This window comes from Heterodontus francisci, chromosome 28, assembly GCF_036365525.1.
Source record: "Heterodontus francisci isolate sHetFra1 chromosome 28, sHetFra1.hap1, whole genome shotgun sequence".
NCBI classification, from domain to species: Eukaryota; Metazoa; Chordata; class Chondrichthyes; order Heterodontiformes; family Heterodontidae; genus Heterodontus; species Heterodontus francisci.
The window spans coordinates 6,629,507-6,651,254 of NC_090398.1; the positions used below are offsets into that span (position 1 = coordinate 6,629,507).

At 53.0% G+C, this 21,748-nt stretch overlaps 1 protein-coding gene across 1 annotated transcript in view; it reads left to right on the plus strand.

The window, feature by feature from the left end:
- Positions 1-273: 273 nt before the first annotated feature.
- LOC137345276 (transmembrane protein 17-like) overlaps positions 274-21,748 on the plus strand; it is a 29,006-nt gene continuing 7,531 nt past the window's right edge. The window contains exons 1-3 of the mRNA XM_068008754.1: positions 274-480; positions 8,377-8,480; positions 8,939-9,049. Of these exons, the coding sequence (XP_067864855.1) occupies positions 390-480; positions 8,377-8,480; positions 8,939-9,049 (306 nt within the window). The 5' untranslated portion in view covers positions 274-389. The remainder of the gene's footprint in view (positions 481-8,376; positions 8,481-8,938; positions 9,050-21,748) is intronic.

Below are 21,748 nucleotides of genomic sequence, written 5' to 3' on the forward strand. Positions count from 1 at the left end.
AATGGAGAGTTTTTAAAAAAAATGAGTCATGGCGAAACGATCGGGGAAAACCGTTATTAGCAGCATCTGACCTCACTAGCCCATTAAAACCTGAGCGGCTGTGCGCAGACGCGGATAATTGCGGGCGCTTGCCCCGCTCCTCCTTCGTCACTAGTTCCGCCCCGCAAGGCGTCCCTGACCAGACGCATGTCGTCACTGGCCCCGCCCCAGTTACGCGTCACCGCACCCGTTCACGTGACGTCATCGGCCGCGCCCCGCCTTTGTCCCTTTGTGAGCCGGCTGTGCGGCCCGGGACCTGCCCCACCCCTCTCTTCACCCCGCCCCCACCCTCATAGCGGCCTGTTCCCCACCCCCACCCACCCCCCGCCAGACAGACAGGGCGGCGCGAGATGGAAGACCAGGTCATCGTGGATGGACTGCGCAAGCGCATCCGCGCCTTCGAGGACGTCATCGACGCCGACCAGCTGCCGTTCCAGCCAGGTGAGCGCCAGCCTCAAAGATGGCCGCGCCCGGAGCTCGGCGAGGGCGAAATTGATGGGGCTGCCATCTTTGATCCTGGCTACCCACTCGTCAAGTGGCTGAGATAGCAGGAGGAGGCCATTCAGCCCTTCCCCTCATTCCCCTTGAGCTTGTTTTGTTCCACCATTCAATTAGGTCAGGGCAGTTCTGTATTTTTAACTGTGTCTTCTACTTCTACATGTCTAAATAACTCATGGAATTGGCGAATGGTACGGCACAGGATGAGGCCATTCGGCCCGTCGTGTTTGTGCTGACATTTTGTAACAGCACCTCACCTCGTCCCACTGCCCCATCTTTTCCCCATAGCCTTGCAATTTTTTTTTCTTTTCAGATTATTATCCAGTTATTCCTTTATGAAAGCCTCGATTGAATCTGCCTCCACCACACTCTCAGGCAGTCCTTTCCAGATCCGAACCACTCACTGCCTCGAAATGTTTTTCCTCGTGTCACCTCTGCTTCTCTCACCAGTCGCCTTAGATCGGTGTCCTCTGGTTCTCGACCCCTCCGCCAATGGGAACAGTTTCTCTCTATCTACTCTGACCAGACCCCCAATGATTTTGAACACCTCGATCAAATCTCCTCTTCTCCAAGGAGAACAGTCCCAGCTTCTCCAATCTATCCACCGTAACGGAAGTCCCTCATCCCTGGAACCATTATCGTGAATCTTTAATGCACCCTCTCTAAAGCCTTCACATCCTTCCGAAAGTGTGGTGACCAGAACTGGACACAATACTCCAGTTGAGGATGAACCAGAGATTTATAAAATTTTACCAGAACGTCCTTGTTTTTGTATCGATGTCTCTATAAAGCCCAGGATCCCTTATGCTCCATTAACCACTTTCTGAACCTGTCCTGTCACCTTCAATGATTTGTGTACATTTACCCCCAGGTCCCTCTGCTCCTGCATCCCCGTTACAATTGTTCCCTTTATGTTATATTGTCTCTCCTCGTTCCTCCCCACCACAATATATCACTTCACACTTCTCTCTGTTAAACTGTATCTGCCACTTGTCTGCCCATTCCCCCAGCCTATGTCCTCCACACTATCACTATCCTCCCCTCAGTTCACAATACTTCCAAGTTTTGTGTCATCTGCATACTTTGAAATTGTGCCCTATTGTACACCCAAGTCTAGGTCATTAATATTCATGAAGAAAAGTAATGATCCTGATATCGACCCCTGGGGACCCCAATGTCCTCCAGTCCGAGAAACAACCGTTCACCAATAATCTCTGTTTCCTTTCACTCAGCTAATTCCGTATCCATGTGGATACTGTCCCTTTTATTCCATGAGCTGTAACTTTGCTCACCAGTCTGTTGTGTGGCACTTCATCAAATGCCATTTTGAAAGTCCATGTACGCCACATCAACAGCATTGCCCTCCTCAACCCTCTCTGTTAGCTCCTCAAAGAACTCCAGCAAGTTAGTAAAACACGATTTTCCCCTTAACAAATCTGCACTGTCTTTCCTTAACTAATTCAAATTTGTCCAGGTCACTGTGAATTTTGTTCTGGATATTTGTTTCGAAAAGCTTTTCCACCACTGAGGGTAAACAGCCTGGCCTGCAGTGGCTGGTTTATCTTGACATCCTTTTTCTTTCATTCATTCGTGGGATGTGGGCGTCGCTGACCAGGCCAGCATTTATTGCCCATCCCTAATTGCCTTTGAGAAGGTGGTGGTGAGCTGCCTTCTTGAACCGCTGCAGTCCGTGTGGGGTAGGTACACCCATAGTGCTGTTAGGAAGGGAGTTCCAGGATTTTGACCCAGCGACAGTGAAGGAACGGCGATATCGTTCCAAGTCAGGATGGTGTGTGACTTGGAGGGGAACTTGCAGGTGGTGATGTTCCCATGCATCTGCTGCCCTTGTCCTTCTAGTTGGTTGAGGTCACGGGTTTGGAAGGTGCTGTCTAGGGTTGCAATTCTCTAGTCCACCGGCAGCACCCCTGAGTCTAAAGAGCGTTGGAAGATGAATCGATGTGTCAGTACTGAGGGAGTGCTGCACTGTCGGAGGGTCAGTACTGAGGGAGCGCTGCACTGTCGGAGGGTCAGTACTGAGGGAGTGCTGCACTGTCGGAGGGTCAGTACTGAGGGAGTGCTGCACTGTCGGAGGGTCAGTACTGAGGGAGTGCCGCACTGTCGGAGGGTCAGTACGGAGGGAGTGCCGCACTGTCGGAGGGTCAGTACGGAGGGAGTGCTGCACTGTCGGAGGGTCAGTACTGAGGGAGTGCCGCACTGTCGGAGGGTCAGTACGGAGGGAGTGCCGCACTGTCGGAGGGTCAGTACGGAGGGAGTGCCGCACTGTCGGAGGGTCAGTACGGAGGGAGTGCCGCACTGTCGGAGGGTCAGTACGGAGGGAGTGCCGCACTGTCGGAGGGTCAGTACGGAGGGAGTGCCGCACTGTCGGAGGGTCAGTACGGAGGGAGTGCCGCACTGTCGGAGGGTCAGTACTGAGGGAGTGCCCCACTGTCAGAGGGTCAGTACGGAGGGAGTGCCGCACTGTCGGAGGGTCAGTACTGAGGGAGTGCCGCACTGTCGGAGGGTCAGTACTGAGGGAGTGCCGCACTGTCGGAGGGTCAGTACTGAGGGAGTGCCGCACTGTCGGAGGGTCAGTACTGAGGGAGTGCCGCACTGTCGGAGGGTCAGTACTGAGGGAGTGCTGCACTGTCGGAGGGTCAGTACTGAGGGAGTGCTGCACTGTCGGAGGGTCAGTACTGACGGAGTGCTGCACTGTCGGAGGGTCAGTACTGAGGGAGTGCTGCACTGTCGGAGGGTCAGTACTGAGGGAGTGCCGCACTGTCGGAGGGTCAGTACTGAGGGAGTGCCGCACTGTCGGAGGGTCAGTACTGAGGGAGTGCCGCATTGTCGGAGGGTCAGTACTGAGGGAGTGCTGCACTGTCGGAGGGTCAGTACTGAGGGAGTGCCGCATTGTCAGAGGGTCAGTACTGAGGGAGTGCCGCACTCTCGGAGGGTCAGTACTGAGGGACTGCTGCACTGTTGGAGGGTCAGTACTGAGGGAGTGCCGCACTGTCGGAGGGTCAGTACTGAGGGAGTGCTGCACTGTCGGAGGGTCAGTACTGAGGGAGTGCCGCACTGTCGGAGGGCCAGTACTGAGGGAGTGCTGCACTGTCAGCTCTGCTGTCTGTCGAATGAGATGTTAACCTGAGGCCCTGTCTTGCCTCTCAGGTTGATGTCAATGCCACCTATCTCTCATGGTCTTGCGAGTCCATCCTATCAATTACAGATAACGCCATTTCTAATCACCTACTTGTATCACTCTCCACCTACCTCCTTCTTCCACACCCAAACCCTACCTGCTCCCGGATCCATCTCTGGAAAAAGCTATCCCCCAATGCACTTACAACTGCACTTTCACAATCCTGACTCTCGCCTTTGGCCCTCCATTCATTTCTGCAGCTACTCTCTCACCCTGACCGTTCCCCCGGGTACGCTCCTCATCTCCGCTCCCCTAAAGTCCAAGAGAGGCAGACTTGAAAGATTATGGTGGACACCTGCTTTCTGGTGGCCATTCACTGCCAGAACTGACTGGATCACATCAAACACTACCGGGTCCTGCTCTCGTCTGCTTAAACCCCTCTCCCCCATCCTCACACCACTCTCCTCCACTGCACTGTCGTCTGGCTGGCTGGGACTGCTCTCACCTCCTCTCATTCTGATCTGCTGAAAAACACCCATTTCTCCCTCCCCACCACCTCTCACTCCACTCCTCCACTGTTGTTAAATTATCGGTCTGCTTATCCCACATCCAGTACTGCATCAGCAGAAATTTTCTCCAATTAGACATTGGGAAGACTGAAGACATTGTTTTCTGTCTCCACTCCAATCTCCGTGCCCTAGCTCCCGACTCCATCCCTCTCCCTGGAAACAGTCTGAGATTAATGCAGTCTCTTCACAATCTTGGTGTCACATTTGACCCCGAGATGAGTTTCTGATCTCATATTCACATCATCACTAAGACCGTCTATTTCCACCTCTGTAACATGACCCGACTTCGCCCCTGTCTCAGCTCATCTGAAACCCTCATTCATGCCTTTGTTACCTCTAGACTTGACCATTCCAACACACTCCTGGCTGCTCTCCCACATTCTACCCTCTGTAAACATGAGCTCATCGAAACTCTGCTGCCCCCGTGTCCTAACTCACACCCAGTCCTGTTCCCCTGTCACCCCCTGTGTTCACTGCCCGACACTGGCTCCCGGTCAAACAACACCTCGATTTTAAACTTCTCATCCTTGTTTTCAAATCCCTCCATCACCTCACCCCTCCCTATCTCTGTAAACTCCTCCAGACCCTACACCCCTCCCTATCTCTGTAAACTCCTCCAGACCCGACACCCCTCCCTATCTCTGTAAACTCCTCCAGATCCTACACCCCTCCCTATCTCTGTAACCTCCTCCAGCCCCTACACCCCTCCCTATCTCTCTAACCTCCTCCAGACCCGACACCCCTCCCTATCTCTGTAACCTCCTCCAGCCCCGACACCCCTCCCTATCTCTGTAACCTCCTCCAGACCCTACACCCCTCCCTATCTCTGTAAACTCCTCCAGACCCTACACCCGTCCCTATCTCTGTAAACTCCTCCAGACCCTACACCCCTCCCTATCTCTGCAAACTCCTCCAGACCCGACACCCCTCCCTATCTCTGTAACCTCCTCCAGATCCTACACCCCTCCCTATCTCTGTAAACTCCTCCAGACCCTACACCCGTCCCTATCTCTGTAACCTCCTCCAGACCCGACACCCGTCCCTCTCTCTGTAACCTCCTCCAGCCCCTACACCCCTCCCTCTCTCTGTAACCTCCTCCAGCCCCTCCACCCCTCCCTCTCTCTGTAACCTCCTCCAGACCCGACACCCCTCCCTATCTCTGTAACCTCCTCCAGACCCGACACCCCTCCCTATCTCTGTACCCTCCTCCAGCCCCTACACCCCTCCCTCTCTCTGTAACCTCCTCCAGACCCGACACCCCTCCCTATCTCTGTAACCTCCTCCAGCCCCTACACCCCTCCCTATCTCTGTAACCTCCTCCAGCCCCTACACCCCTCCCTCTCTCTGTAACCTCCTCCATCCCCTACACCCCTCCCTCTCTCTGTAACCTCCTCCAGCCCCAACACCCCTCCCTAGATCTGTAAACTCCTCCAGATCCTACACCCCTCCCTATCTCTGTAACCTCCTCCAGACCCGACACCCCTCCCTATCTCTGTAACCTCCTCCAGACCCTACACCCCTCCCTATCTCTGTAACCTCCTCCAGACCCTACACCCCTCCCTATCTCTGGAACCTCCTCCAGCCCCTACACCCCTCCCAATCTCTGTAACCTCCTCCAGTCCCTACACCCCTCCCTATCTCTGTAACATCCTCCAGCCCCTACACCCCTCCGTATCTCTGTAACCTCCTCCAGACCCGACACCCCTCCCTATCTCTGGAACCTCCTCCAGCCCCTACATCCCTCCCTATCTCTGTAACCTCCTCCGGCCCCTATAACCCTACTTATCTCTGTAACCTCCTCCAACCCCGACACCCCTCCCTCTCTCTGTAATCCCCTCGAGCCCCTCTAACCTGCCCTATCTCTGCAACTTCCTCAAGCCCCTACATCCCTCTCTCTGGAACACCTTCCAGCCCCTACACCCCTCCCTACCTCTGTAACCTCCTCCAGCCCCTACACACCTCCCTATCTCTGTAAGCTTCTCCAGCCCCTACACCCCTCCCTATCTCTGTAACATCTTCCAGCCCCTACACCCCTCCCTATCTCTGTAACCTCCTCCAGCCCCTACACCCCTCCCTATCTCTGTAACCTCCTCCAGACCCTACACCCCTCCCTTTCTCTGTAACCTCTTCCAGCCTCTACACCCCTCCCTACCTCTGTAACCTCCTCCAGCCCCTGCACCCCTCCCTATCACTGTAACCTCCTCCAGCCCCTACAGCCCTCCCTATCTCTGTAACCTCCTCCAGCCCCTACACCCCTCCCTATCTCTGGAACCTCCTCCAGCCCCTACACCCCTCCCTACCTCTGTAACCTCCTCCAGCCCCTACACCCCTCCCTACCTCTCTAACCTCCTCCAGCCCCTACACCCCTCCCTACCTCTGTAACCTCCTCCAGCCCCTACACCCCTCCCTACCTCTGTAACCTCCTCCAGCCCCACACCCCTCCCTATCTCTGTAACCTGCTCCAGCCCCTACACCCCTCCCTACCTCTGTAACCTCCTGCAGCCCCTACAACCCTCCCTATCTCTGTAACCGCCTCCAGCCCCTACACCCCTCCCTATCTCTGAAACCTCCTCCAGCCCCTACACCCCTCCCTATCTCTGTAACCTCCTCCAGCCCCTACACACCTCCCTATCTCTGTAACCTCCTCCAGCCCCTACACCCCTCCCTATCTCTGTAACCTCCTCCAGCCCCTACACACCTCCCTATCTCTGTAACCTCCTCCAGCCCCTACACCCCTCCCTACCTCTGTAACCTCCTCCAGGCTCTACGATCTCTGAGCTCCTCTAATTCTGGCCTCTTTCCATCCCTGATTTTAATCGCTCCACCATTGGTGGCCGTGTCTCCCGTTGCCTGGGCCCTAAGCTCTGAAATACCCTCCCTACACCTGTCTGTCTCTCCACCTCGCTTTCCTCCTTTCAGACACTCCTCCACACCTCCCTCTTTGACTGAGGTACTGGTTATCTGACCTAATATCTCCTGATGTGGCTCGGTGTTTTATTTTGTTTTATAATGTTCCTGTGAAGCGCTTTGGGAGATTTTATGATAATGTTGCCGTGTAAATATAAGTTGTTGTTGTTGAACCTTCCCACTTTGTCCCCTCCAAGCCTGTTCTGGAGTCAGAGTCATTTACAGCAAAGAAGGAGGCTATTCGGCCTCTCTGCAGAGTAATCCACTCAGTCCCACTCCCCCGCTCGATCCCTGTCGCCTGCAAGTTAATTTCCCTCAATTACCCATCCAGTTTCCTTTAGAAATCATTGATTGTCTTCACTTCCACCTCCCTCGTGGGCAGCGAGTTCCAGATCATTACCACCCACTGTGTAAAAAAGATTTCCCTCAGATCCCTTCACCACTCACCCCCCACCGCATCTCTTACCCAAAATCTTCAATCTGTGTCTCCCAGTCCTTGTACCATCAGTTAATGGGAACAGTTTTTCCTTGTTTAACTTCTCTAAACCTGTCAGTATCTTGTACATCTCTATTAAATCACCCCTCAATCTCCTTTGCTCTAAGGAAAACAACCCCAGCTTTTCCAACCTAACCTTGTAACTCGAATCCCCCATCCCTGGAACCATTCTGGTAAATCTCCTCTGTACCCTCTCAAGGACCCTCACATCCTTCCTGAAGTGTGGTGACCAGAACTGGACACAATACTCCAGTTGTGTCCCAACCAGAGCTTTATAAAGGTTCAGCATGACTTCCCTGCTTTTGTACTCAGTGTCTCTGTTCATGAAGCCCAAGATCCCATAAGCTTTACTAACCAGTCTCTCAATATATCCGACCACCTTCAAAGATCGATGCACAAGCACCTCCAGGTCCCTCTGCTCCTGCGCACTCTTTAGAACTCTGCCATTAAGTCTATATTGCCTCTCCCTATTCCTTCTGACAAAATGCATCACCTCACACTTGTCAGTATTAAACTCCATCTGCCACCTCTCTGCCCATTCTGCTAGCCTATCTATGTCCTGTTGCAGGCAGTTCGGATCATCCTCACACTTTCTCATTCCTCCAAGTTTGGTGTCATTGGCAAATTTTGAGATTCTCCTCTGTATTCCGGGATCCAAGACGTTTACAAAGCAAAAGTAAAAACGTCTCCTTCTCTCCCTCTCTCTCTCTCTCTCTCTCTCTCTATGCCAGGGGACGACTTTATGGCCAATCCCGGCCTGCATTTCTGCCTGTACATAAACGTGCTGTTCTCCATCCTGTCGTGGATCACTGCTATTCTGCTCCTTCAACCACGGGTAAGTGAGGGCCGAGGGGCAAATGGCATGGGTTCAGAGGGTCGCGACCTCCAGGGAGCAATTTGCAGGGCGATGAACAGTGTTGGGAAATGGGGTGAATGCTACAGCATTGCCAAAACAGCCGCCACAGGCTCGAGGGGCAGAAAGGCCTCCTGCCGTAGCCTGGCATCCCCTCAATCTCGGGGCAAAGGGGATGCCCTGTCCCTTGTGACTGCCGCGTCTCCGCCTGGACATCAGTGAACTGCGATTTGTCGGGGGGCGGGGAGTGGCGGGAGTGGGTATGTCGGGATATTGGGGCCAGGGTCGAGTGTGAAAGGTCGGGGGTGAGAGGCAGGGGAAGGGTTGGACCTCACCAACCCACCCCCTCCAACCCCACTCACCGCCCTCCCCCACCTGCCTCCACCGACCCCACACTGTCGGCGAGCCATTCACAGACTGTCGGTCTCTTCCTCCCATAGTTTGATGAGTTTGAGCAGAAAAGTCGGATATTTGTCCTCGTCTTGGTGACATTCTTCACAGTGATGGAGGTGATCCGCCTCTACGTCGGATTGGCAGGGAATAAGGGCAAGGTAGGGCACTGAACACCCAATCTCCGATACCGCCCATCGGGCTGTATAAACCAGTGTCACTCCATCTCTCCCACTGTCCCCCTTCCTGTATCCCACAGTAACCAGTCTGTCCTCCTTCCAATATCCCACTGTACCCCACTGTGTCCCCCTTCCAATATCCCACTGTACCCCACTGTGTCCCCCTTCCTATATCCCACAGTACCCCAGTCTGTCCTCCTTCCAATATCCCACTGTACCCCACTGTGTCCCCCTTCCTATATCCCACTGTACCCCACTGTGTCCCCCTTCCTATATCCCACAGTACCCCAGTCTGTCCTCCTTCCAATATCCCACTGTACCCCACTGTGTCCCCCTTCCTATATCCCACTGTACCCCACTGTGTCCCCCTTCCTATATCCCACTGTATCCCAGTCTGTCTCCCTTCCAATATCCCACTGTACCCCACTGTGTCCCCCTTCCTATATCCCACAGTACCCCAGTCTGTCCTCCTTCCAATATCCCACTGTACCCCACTGTGTCCCCCTTCCAATATCCCACTGTACCCCACTGTGTCCCCCTTCCTATATCCCACAGTACCCCAGTCTGTCCTCCTTCCAATATCCCACTGTACCCCACTGTGTCCCCCTTCCTATATCCCACAGTACCCCAGTCTGTCCTCCTTCCAATATCCCACTGTACCCCACTGTGTCCCCCTTCCTATATCCCACTGTACCCCACTGTGTCCCCCTTCCTATATCCCACAGTACCCCAGTCTGTCCTCCTTCCAATATCCCACTGTACCCCACTGTGTCCCCCTTCCTATATCCCACAGAACCCCAGTCTGTCCTCCTTCCAATATCCCACTGTACCCCACTGTTTCCCCCTTCCTATATCCCACTGTACCCCACTGTGTCCCCCTTCCTATATCCCACAGAACCCCAGTCTGTCCTCCTTCCAATATCCCACTGTACCCCACTGTTTCCCCCTTCCAATATCCCACTGTACCCCACTGTTTCCCCCTTCCTATATCCCACTGTACCCCAGTCTGACCCCCTTCCTATATCCCACTGTACCCCAGTCTGTCCTCCTTCCAAGATCCCACTGTACCCCACTGAGTCCCCCTTCCTATATCCCACTGTACCCCAGTCTGACCCCCTTCCTATATCCCACTGTACCCCAGTTTGTCCCCCTTCCTATATCCCACTGTACCCCACTGTGTCCCCCTTCCTATATCCTACAGTACCCCAGTCTGTCCCCCTTCCAATATCCCACTGTACCCCACTGTGTCCCCCTTCCTATATCCTACAGTACCCCAGTCTGTCCCCCTTCCAATATCCCACTGTACCCCACTGTGTCCCCCTTCCTATATCCCACTGTACCCCAGTCTGTCCTCCTTCCTATATCCCCCTGTACCCCACTGTGTCCCCCTTCCTATATCCCACTGTATCCCAGTCTGTCTCCCTTCCAATATCCCACTGTACCCCACTGTGTCCCCCTTCCTATATCCCACAGTACCCCAGTCTGTCCTCCTTCCAATATCCCACTGTACCCCACTGTTTCCCCCTTCCGATATCCCACTGTACCCCAGTCTGACCCCCTTCCTATATCCCACTGTACCCCACTCTGTCCCCCTTCCAATATCCCACTGTCCCCCACTGTGTCCCCCTTCCAATATCCCACTGTACCCCACTGTGTCCCCCTTCCTATATCCCACTGTACCCCACTCTGTCCCCCTTCCTATATCCCACTGTACCCCACTCTTCCCCCTTCCTATATCCCACTGTACCCCACTCTGTCCCCCTTCCTATATCCCACTGTACCCCACTCTGTCCCCCTTCCTATATCCCACTGTACCCCACTCTTTCCCCCTTCCTATATCCCACTGTACCCCACTCTGTCCCCCTTCCTATATCCCACTGTACCCCACTGTGTCCCCCTTCCGATATCCCACTGTACCCCTTCTGTCCCCCTTCCTATATCCCACTGTACCCCACTGTGTCCCCCTTCCTATATCCTACAGTACCCCACTCTGTCCCCCTTCCTATATCCCACTGTTCCCCAATGTGTCCCTCTTCCTGTATCCCACTGTACCCCTCTCTTTCCCCCTTCCTATATCCCACTGTACCCCACTCTGTCCCCATTCCTATATCCCACTGTACCCCACTCTGTCCCCCTTCCTATATCCCACTGTACCCCACTGTGTCCCTCTTCCTATATCCCACTGTACCCCACTCTGTACCCCTTCCTATATCTCACTGTACCCCACTTTTTCCCATTTCCTATATCCGACTGTACCTCACTATGTCCCCCTTCCTATATCCCACTGTACCCCAGTCTGTCCCCCTTCCTATATCCCACTGTACCCCACTCTGTCCCCCTTCCTAATTCCCACTGTACCCCACCCTCTCCCCCTTCCTATATCCCACTGTACCCCACTGTGTCCCCCTTCCTCTATCCCACTGTAACCCAGTGTGTCCCCCTTCCCATATCCCACTGTACCCCACTGTGTCCCCTTCCTATATCCCACTGTACCCCACTCTGTCCCCCTTCCTAATTCCCACTGTACCCCACTGTGTCCCCCTTCCTCTATCCCACTGTACCCCACTGTGTCCCCTTCCTATATCCCACAGTACCCCACTGTGTCCCCCTTCCTATATCCCACTGTACCCCACTGTGTCCCCCTTCCTATATCCCACTATACCCCACTGTGTCCCCTTCCTATATCCCACTGTACCCCACTGTGTCCCCTTCCTATATCCCACTGTACCCCACTCTGTCCCCTTCCTATATCCCACTTTACCCCACTGTGTCCCCCTTCCTATATCCCACTGTACCCCACTCTGTCCCTCTTCCTATATCCCAAAGTACCCCACTCTGTCCCCTTCCTATATCCCACTTTACCCCACTGTGTCCCCCTTCCTATATCCCACTGTACCCCACTCTGTCCCTCTTCCTATATCCCAAAGTACCCCACTCTGTCCCCTTCCGATATCCCACTTTACCCCACTGTGTCCCCTTCCTATATCCCACTGTACCCCACTCTGTCCCCTTCCTATATCCCACTTTACCCCACTGTGTCCCCCGTCCTATATCCCACTGTTCCCCAGTGTGTCCCCTCTCTATATCCCACTGTTCCCCAGTGTGTGCCCTGTCTATATCCCACTGTTCCCCAGTGTGTCCCCTCTCTATATCCCATTTTTCCCCAGTGAGTGCACTCTCTATATCTCACTATTCCCCAGTGTGTCCCCTCTCTATATCCCACGGTTCCCCAGTGTGTGCCCTGTCTATATTGTGCTGTTGCCCTGTGTGTGCCCTGTCTATATTATGCTGTTCCCCTGTGTGTCCCCTCTCTATATCCCACTGATCCCCAGTGTGTGCCCTTTGTATATTATGCTGTTCCCCTGTGTGTCCCCTCTCTATATCCCACTGTTCCCCAGTGTGTGCCCTGTCTATATTGTGCTGTTGCCCTGTGTGTGCCCTGTCTATATTATGCTGTTCCCCTGTGTGTCCCCTCTCTATATCCCACTGATCCCCAGTGTGTGCCCTTTGTATATTATGCTGTTCCCCTGTGTGTCCCCTCTCTATATCCCACTGATCCCCAGTGTGTGCCCTTTCTATATTATGCTGTTCCCCTGTGTGTCCCCTCTCTATATCCCACTGTTCCCCAGTGTGTGCCCTGTCTATATTGTGCTGTTGCCCTGTGTGTGCCCTGTCTATATTATGCTGTTCCCCTGTGTGTCCCCTCTCTATATCCCACTGATCCCCAGTGTGTGCCCTTTGTATATTATGCTGTTCCCCTGTGTGTCCCCTCTCTATATCCCACTGATCCCCAGTGTGTGCCCTTTCTATATTATGCTGTTCCCCTGTGTGTACCCTCTCTATATCCCACTGATCCCCAGTGTGTGCCCTGTCTATATTATGCTGTTCCCCTGTGTGTCCCCTCTCTATATCCCACTGTTCCCCAGTGTGTGCCCTGTCTATATTGTGCTGTTCCCCTGTTTGTGCCCTATCTCTATCCCACGGTTCCCCATTGTGTCCCCTCTCTATATCCCACTGATCCCCAGTGTGTGCCCTGTCAATATCCCACTGATCCCCAGTGTGTGCCCTGTCTGTATTGTGCTGTTGCCCAGTGTGTGCCCTGTCTATATTGTGCTGTTCCCCAGTGTGTGCCCTGTCTATATTGTGCTGTTGCCCTGTGTGTGCCCTGTCTGTATTGTGCTGTGCCCCAGTGTGTGCCCTGTCTATATCCCTCTGATCCCCAGTGTGTGCCCTGTCTATATTATGCTGTTGCCCTGTGTGTGCCCTGTCTATATTGTGCTGTTCCCCAGTGTGTGCCCTGTCTATATTGTGCTTTTGCCCTGTGTGTGCCCTGTCTGTATTATGCTGTTGCCCTGTGTGTGCCCTGTCTATATTGTGCTGTTCCCCAGTGTGTGCCCTGTAGATATCCCACTGATCCCCAGTGTGTGCCCTGTCTATATTGTGCTGTTGCCCTGTGTGTGCCCTGTCTATATCCCACTGATCCCCAGTGTGTGCCCCTTCTATATTATGCTGTTGCCCTGTGTGTGCCCTGTCTATATCCCACTGATCCCCAGTGTGTGCCCTGTCTATATTGTGCTGTTGCCCTGTGAGTGCCCTGTCTGTATCCCACTGATCCCCAGTGTGTGCCCTGTCTATATTATGCTGTTCCCCAGTGTGTGCCCTGTCTGTATCCCACTGATCCCCAGTGTGTGCCCTGTCTGTATCCCACTGATCCCCAGTGTGTGCCCTGTCTATATTGTGCTGTTGCCCTGTGTGTGCCCTGTCTATATTATGCTGTTCCTCTGTGTGTCCCCTCTCTATATCCCACTGATCCCCAGTGTGTGCCCTTTCTATATTATGCTGTTCCCCTGTGTGTCCCCTCTCTATATCCCACTGATCCCCATGTGTGCCCTTTCTATATTATGCTGTTCCCCTGTGTGTCCCCTCTCTATATCCCACTGATCCCCAGTGTGTGCCCTGTCTATATTATGCTGTTCCCCTGTGTGTCCCCTCTCTATATTCCACTGTTCCCCAGTGTGTGCCCTGTCTATATTGTGCTGTTCCCCTGTGTGTCCCCTCTCTATATCCCACTGTTCCCCAGTGTGTGCCCTGTCTATATTATGCTGTTCCCCTGTTTGTGCCCTCTCTCTATCCCACGGTTCCCCATTGTGTCCCCTCTCTATATCCCACTGATCCCCAGTGTGTGCCCTGTCAATATCCCACTGTTGCCCTGTGTGTGCCCTGTCTATATTATGCTGTTGCCCAGTGTGTGCCCTGTCTGTATCCCACTGATCCCCAGTGTGTGCCCTGTCTATATTGTGCTGTTGCCCTATGTGTGCCCTGTCTATATTGTGCTGTTGCCCAGTGTGTGCCCTGTCTATATTGTGCTGTTCCCCAGTGTGTGCCCTGTCTATATTGTGCTGTTGCCCTGTGTGTGCCCTGTCTGTATTGTGCTGTTCCCCAGTGTGTGCCCTGTCTATATCCCACTGATCCCCAGCGTGTGCCCTGTCTATATTATGCTGTTCCCCAGTGTGTGCCCTGTCTATATCCCTCTGATCCCCAGTGTGTGCCCTGTCTATATTGTGCTGTTGCCCTGTGTGTGCCCTGTCTATATTGTGCTGTTCCCCAGTGTGCGCCCTGTCTATATTGTGCTTTTGCCCTGTGTGTGCCCTGTCTGTATTATGCTGTTGCCCTGTGTGTGCCCTGTCTATATTGTGCTGTTCCCCAGTGTGTGCCCTGTCTATATTATGCTGTTCCCCAGTGTGTGCCCTGTAGATATCCCACTGATCCCCAGTGTGTGCCCTGTCTATATTGTGCTGTTGCCCTGTGTGTGCCCTGTCTGTATTATGCTGTTGCCCTGTGTGTGCCCTGTCTATATTGTGCTGTTCCCCAGTGTGTGCCCTGTCTATATTATGCTGTTCCCCAGTGTGTGCCCTGTCTATATTGTGCTGTTCCCCAGTGTGTGCCCTGTCTATATTATGCTGTTCCCCAGTGTGTGCCCTGTAGATATCCCACTGATCCCCAGTGTGTGCCCTGTCTATATTGTGCTGTTCCCCAGTGTGTGCCCTGTAGATATCCCACTGATCCCCAGTGTGTGCCCTGTCTATATTGTGCTGTTGCCCTGTCTGTGCCCTGTCTATATCCCACTGATCCCCAGTGTGTGCCCTGTCTATATTATGCTGTTGCCCTGTGTGTGCCCTGTCTATATTATGCTGTTGCCCTTTGTGTGCCCTGTCCATATTATGCTGTTGCCCAGTGTGTGCCCTGTCTATATTATGCTGTTCCCCAGTGTGTGCCCTGTCTGTATTGTGCTGTTCCCCAGTGTGTGCCCTGTCTAAATGATGCTGTTGCCCAGTGTGTGCCCTGTCTACATCCCACTGATCCCCAGTATGTGCCCTGTCTATATTGTGCTGTTGCCCAGTGTGTGCCCTGTCTGTATCCCACTGATCCCCAGTGTGTGCCCTGTCTATATTATGCTGTTCCCCAGTGTGTGCCCTGTCTGTATCCCACTGATCCCCAGTGTGTGCCCTGTCTATATTGTGCTGTTGCCCAGTGTGTGCCCTGTCTGTATCCCACTGATCCCCAGTGTGTGCCCTGTCTATATTGTGCTGTTGCCCAGTGTGTGCCCTGTCTGTATCCCACTGATCCCCAGTGTGTGCCCTGTCTATATTATGCTGTTCCCCAGTGTGTGCCCTGTCTGTATCCCACTGATCCCCAGTGTGTGCCCTGTCTATATTGTGCTGTTGCCCAGTGTGTGCCCTGTCTGTATCCCACTGATCCCCAGTGTGTGCCCTGTCTATATTATGCTGTTCCCCAGTGTGTGCCCTGTCTATATCCCACTGATCCCCAGTGTGTGCCCTGTCTATATTATGCTGTTCCCCAGTGTGTGCCCTGTCTATATTATGCTGTTGCCCTGTGTGTGCCCTGTCTATATTATGCTGTTCCCCAGTGTGTGCCCTGTCTATATTATGCTGTTGCCCTGTGTGTGCCCTGTCTATATTATGCTGTTCCCCAGTGTGTGCCCTGTCTATATCCCACTGAACCCCAGTGTGTGCACTGTCTATATTATGCTGTTGCCCTGTGTGTGCCCTGTCTATATTATGCTGTTCCCCAGTGTGTGCCCTCTCTATATTGTGCTGTTGCCCTGTGTGTGCCCTGTCTATATCCCACTGATCCCCAGTGTGTGCCCTGTCTATATTGTGCTGTTCCCCAGTGTGTGCCCTGTCTATATGATGCTGTTGCCCAGTGTGTGCCCTGTCTATATTATGCTGTTCCCCAGTGTGTGCCCTGTCTATATCCCACTGAACCCCAGTGTGTGCCCTGTCTATATTGTGCTGTTCCCCATTGTGTGCCCTGTCTATATTGTGCTGTTCCCCAGTGTGTGCCCTGTCTATATTATGCTGTTCCCCAGTGTGTGCCCTGTCTATATTGTGCTGTTGCCCTGTGTGTGCCCTGTCTATATCCCACTGATCGCCAGTGTGTGCCCTGTCTATATTGTGCTGTTCCCCAGTGTGTGCCCCGTCTATATTGTGCTGTTCCCTAGTGTGTGCCCTGTCTATATTATGCTGTTGCCCTGTGTGTGCCCTGTCTATATTATGCTGTTCCCCAGTGTGTGCCCTGTCTATATCCCACTGTTGCCCTGTGTGTGCCCTGTCTATATTATGCTGTTGCCCTGTGTGTGCCCTCTGTATTATGCTGTTCCCCAGTGTGTGCCCTGTCTATATTATGCTGTTCCCCAGTGTGTGCCCTGTCTATATTGCGCTGTTCCTCAGTGTGTGCCCTGTCTATATTGTGCTGTTGCCCTGTGTGTGCCCTGTCTATATTATGCTGTTCCCCAGTGTGTGCCCTGTCTGTATCCCACTGATCCCCAGTGTGTGCCCTTTCTATATTATGCTGTTCCCCTGTGTGTCCCCTCTCTATATCCCACTGTTCCCCAGTGTGTGCCCTGTCTATATTATGCTGTTCCCCTGTTTGTGCCCTCTCTATATCCCACGGTTCCCCATTGTGTCCCCTCTCTATATCCCACTGATCCCCAGTGTGTGCCCTGTCAATATCCCACTGTTGCCCTGTGTGTGCCCTGTCTATATTATGCTGTTGCCCAGTGTGTGCCCTGTCTGTATCCCACTGATCCCCAGTGTGTGCCCTGTCTATATTGTGCTGTTGCCCTATGTGTGCCCTGTCTATATTGTGCTGTTGCCCAGTGTGTGCCCTGTCTATATTGTGCTGTTGCCCTGTGTGTGCCCTGTCTATATCCCACTGATCCCCAGCGTGTGCCCTGTCTATATTATGCTGTTCCCCAGTGTGTGCCCTGTCTATATCCCTCTGATCCCCAGTGTGTGCCCTGTCTATATTGTGCTGTTGCCCTGTGTGTGCCCTGTCTATATTGTGCTGTTCCCCAGTGTGTGCCCTGTCTATATCCCACTGATCCCCAGCGTGTGCCCTGTCTATATTATGCTGTTCCCCAGTGTGTGCCCTGTCTATATCCCTCTGATCCCCAGTGTGTGCCCTGTCTATATTGTGCTGTTGCCCTGTGTGTGCCCTGTCTATATTGTGCTGTTCCCCAGTGTGCGCCCTGTCTATATTGTGCTTTTGCCCTGTGTGTGCCCTGTCTGTATTATGCTGTTGCCCTGTGTGTGCCCTGTCTATATTGTGCTGTTCCCCAGTGTGTGCCCTGTCTATATTATGCTGTTCCCCAGTGTGTGCCCTGTAGATATCCCACTGATCCCCAGTGTGTGCCCTGTCTATATTGTGCTGTTGCCCTGTGTGTGCCCTGTCTGTATTATGCTGTTGCCCTGTGTGTGCCCTGTCTATATTGTGCTGTTCCCCAGTGTGTGCCCTGTCTATATTATGCTGTTCCCCAGTGTGTGCCCTGTAGATATCCCACTGATCCCCAGTGTGTGCCCTGTCTATATTGTGCTGTTCCCCAGTGTGTGCCCTGTAGATATCCCACTGATCCCCAGTGTGTGCCCTGTCTATATTGTGCTGTTGCCCTGTCTGTGCCCTGTCTATATCCCACTGATCCCCAGTGTGTGCCCTGTCTATATTATGCTGTTGCCCTGTGTGTGCCCTGTCTATATTATGCTGTTGCCCTTTGTGTGCCCTGTCCATATTATGCTGTTCCCCAGTGTGTGCCCTGTCTGTATTGTGCTGTTCCCCAGTGTGTGCCCTGTCTAAATGATGCTGTTGCCCAGTGTGTGCCCTGTCTACATCCCACTGATCCCCAGTATGTGCCCTGTCTATATTGTGCTGTTGCCCAGTGTGTGCCCTGTCTGTATCCCACTGATCCCCAGTGTGTGCCCTGTCTATATTATGCTGTTCCCCAGTGTGTGCCCTGTCTGTATCCCACTGATCCCCAGTGTGTGCCCTGTCTATATTGTGCTGTTGCCCAGTGTGTGCCCTGTCTGTATCCCACTGATCCCCAGTGTGTGCCCTGTCTATATTGTGCTGTTGCCCAGTGTGTGCCCTGTCTGTATCCCACTGATCCCCAGTGTGTGCCCTGTCTATATTATGCTGTTCCCCAGTGTGTGCCCTGTCTGTATCCCACTGATCCCCAGTGTGTGCCCTGTCTATATTGTGCTGTTGCCCAGTGTGTGCCCTGTCTGTATCCCACTGATCCCCAGTGTGTGCCCTGTCTATATTATGCTGTTCCCCAGTGTGTGCCCTGTCTATATCCCACTGATCCCCAGTGTGTGCCCTGTCTATATTATGCTGTTCCCCAGTGTGTGCCCTGTCTATATTATGCTGTTGCCCTGTGTGTGCCCTGTCTATATTATGCTGTTCCCCAGTTTGTGCCCTGTCTATATTATGCTGTTGCCCTGTGTGTGCCCTGTCTATATTATGCTGTTCCCCAGTGTGTGCCCTGTCTATATCCCACTGAACCCCAGTGTGTGCACTGTCTATATTATGCTGTTGCCCTGTGTGTGCCCTGTCTATATTATGCTGTTCCCCAGTGTGTGCCCTCTCTATATTGTGCTGTTGCCCTGTGTGTGCCCTGTCTATATCCCACTGATCCCCAGTGTGTGCCCTGTCTATATTGTGCTGTTCCCCAGTGTGTGCCCTGTCTATATGATGCTGTTGCCCAGTGTGTGCCCTGTCTATATTATGCTGTTCCCCAGTGTGTGCCCTGTCTATATCCCACTGAACCCCAGTGTGTGCCCTGTCTATATTGTGCTGTTCCCCATTGTGTGCCCTGTCTATATTGTGCTGTTCCCCAGTGTGTGCCCTGTCTATATTATGCTGTTCCCCAGTGTGTGCCCTGTCTATATTGTGCTGTTGCCCTGTGTGTGCCCTGTCTATATCCCACTGATCGCCAGTGTGTGCCCTGTCTATATTGTGCTGTTCCCCAGTGTGTGCCCCGTCTATATTGTGCTGTTCCCCAGTGTGTGCCCTGTCTATATTATGCTGTTGCCCTGTGTGTGCCCTGTCTATATTATGCTGTTCCCCAGTGTGTGCCCTGTCTATATCCCACTGTTGCTCTGTGTGTGCCCTGTCTATATTATGCTGTTGCCCTGTGTGTGCCCTCTATATTATGCTGTTCCCCAGTGTGTGCCCTGTCTATATCCCACTGTTCCCCAGTGTGTGCCCTGTCTGTATTATGCTGTTCCCCAGTGTGTGCCCTGTCTATATTATGCTGTTCCCCAGTGTGTGCCCTGTCTATATTGCGCTGTTCCTCAGTGTGTGCCCTGTCTATATTGTGCTGTTGCCCTGTGTGTGCCCTGTCTATATTATGCTGTTCCCCAGTGTGTGCCCTGTCTATATCCCACTGATCCCCAGTGTGTGCCCTGACTATATTATGCTGTTGCCCTGTGTGTGCCCTGTCTCTATTATGCTGTTCCCCAGTGTGTGCCCTGTCTATATTATGCTGTTCCCCAGTGTGTGCCCTGTCTATATCCCACTGATCCCCAGTGTGTGCCCTGTCTGTATTATGCTGTTGCCCTGTGTGTGCCCTGTCTATATTATGCTGTTCCCCAGTGTGTGCCCTGTCTATATTATACTGTTCCCCAGTGTGTGCCCTGTCTATATCCCACTGATCCCCAGTGTGTGCCCTGTCTCTATTATGCTGTTCCCCAGTGTGTGCCCTGTCTATATTATGCTGTTCCCCAGTGTGTGCCCTGTCTATATCCCACTGATCCCCAGTGTGTGCCCTGTCTATATTATGCTGTTCCCCAGTGTGTGCCCTGTCTATATTGTGCTGTTGCCCTGTGTGTGCCCTGTCTATATTATGCTGTTCGCCAGTGTGTGCACTGTCTATATTATGCTGTTGCCCTGTGTGTGCCCTGTCTATATCCCACTGATCCCCAGTGTGTGCCCTGTCTATATTGTGCTGTTCCCCAGTGTGTGCCCTGTCTATATTGTGCTGTTGCCCTGTGTGTGCCCTGTCTATATTATGCTGTTCGCCAGTGTGTGCACTGTCTATATTATGCTGTTGCCCTGTGTGTGCCCTGTCGATATTATGCTGTTTCCCAGTATGTGCCCTGTCTATATTGTGCTGTTCCCCAGTGTGTGCCCTGTCTGTATTATGCTGTTCCCCAGTGTGTGCCCTGTCTATATTGTGCTGTTGCCCTGTGTGTGCCCTGTCTATATTATGCTGTTGCCCTGTGTGTGCCCTGTCTATATTATGCTGTTGCCCTGTGTGTGCCCTGTCGATATTATGCTGTTTCCCAGTATGTGCCCTGTCTATATTGTGCTGTTCCCCAGTGTGTGCCCTGTCTGTATTATGCTGTTCCCCAGTGTGTGCCCTGTCTATATTGTGCTGTTGCCCTGTGTGTGCCCTGTCTGTATTATGCTGTTCCCCAGTGTGTGCGCTGTCTATATTGTGCTGTTCCCCTGTGTGTGCCCTGTCTATATCCCACTGATCCCCAGTGTGTGCCCTGTCTATATCCCACTGATCCCCAGTGTTTGCCCTGTCTATATCCCACTGATCCCCAGTATGTGCCCTGTCTATATTATGCTGTTGCCCTGTGTGTGCCCTGTCTCTATTATGCTGTTCCCCAGTGTGTGCGCTGTCTATATTGTGCTGTTCCCCTGTGTGTGCCCTGTCTATATCCCACTGATCCCCAGTGTGTGCCCTGTCTATATCCCACTGATCCCCAGTGTTTGCCCTGTCTATATTATGCTGTTGCCCTGTGTGTGCCCTGTCTATATCCCACTGATCCCCAGTGTGTGCCCTGTCTATATCCCACTGATCCCCAGTGTGTGCCCTGTCTATATTATGCTGTTGCCCTTTGTGTGCCCTGTCTATATTGTGCTGTTGCCCTGTGTGTGCCCTGTCTATATCCCACTGATCTCCAGTGTGCGCCCTGTCTATATCCCACTGATCCCCAGTGTGTGCCCTGTCTATATCCCACTGATCACCAGTGTGTGCCCTGTCTGTATCCCACTGATCCCCAGTGTGTGCCCTGTCTATATTGTGCTGTTGCCCAGTGTGTGCCCTGTCTGTATCCCACTGATCCCCTGTGTGTGCCCTGTCTATATTATGCTGTTCCCCAGTGTGTGCCCTGTCTATATTATGCTGTTCCCCAGTGTGTGCCCTGTCTATATTGTGCTGTTCCCCAGTGTGTGCCCTGTCTATATTATGCTGTTCCCCAGTGTGTGCCCTGTCTGTATCCCACTGATTCCCAGTGTGTGCCCTGTCTATATTATGCTGTTCCCCAGTGTGTGCCCTGTCTATATCTCACTGAACCCCAGTGTGTGCCCTGTCTA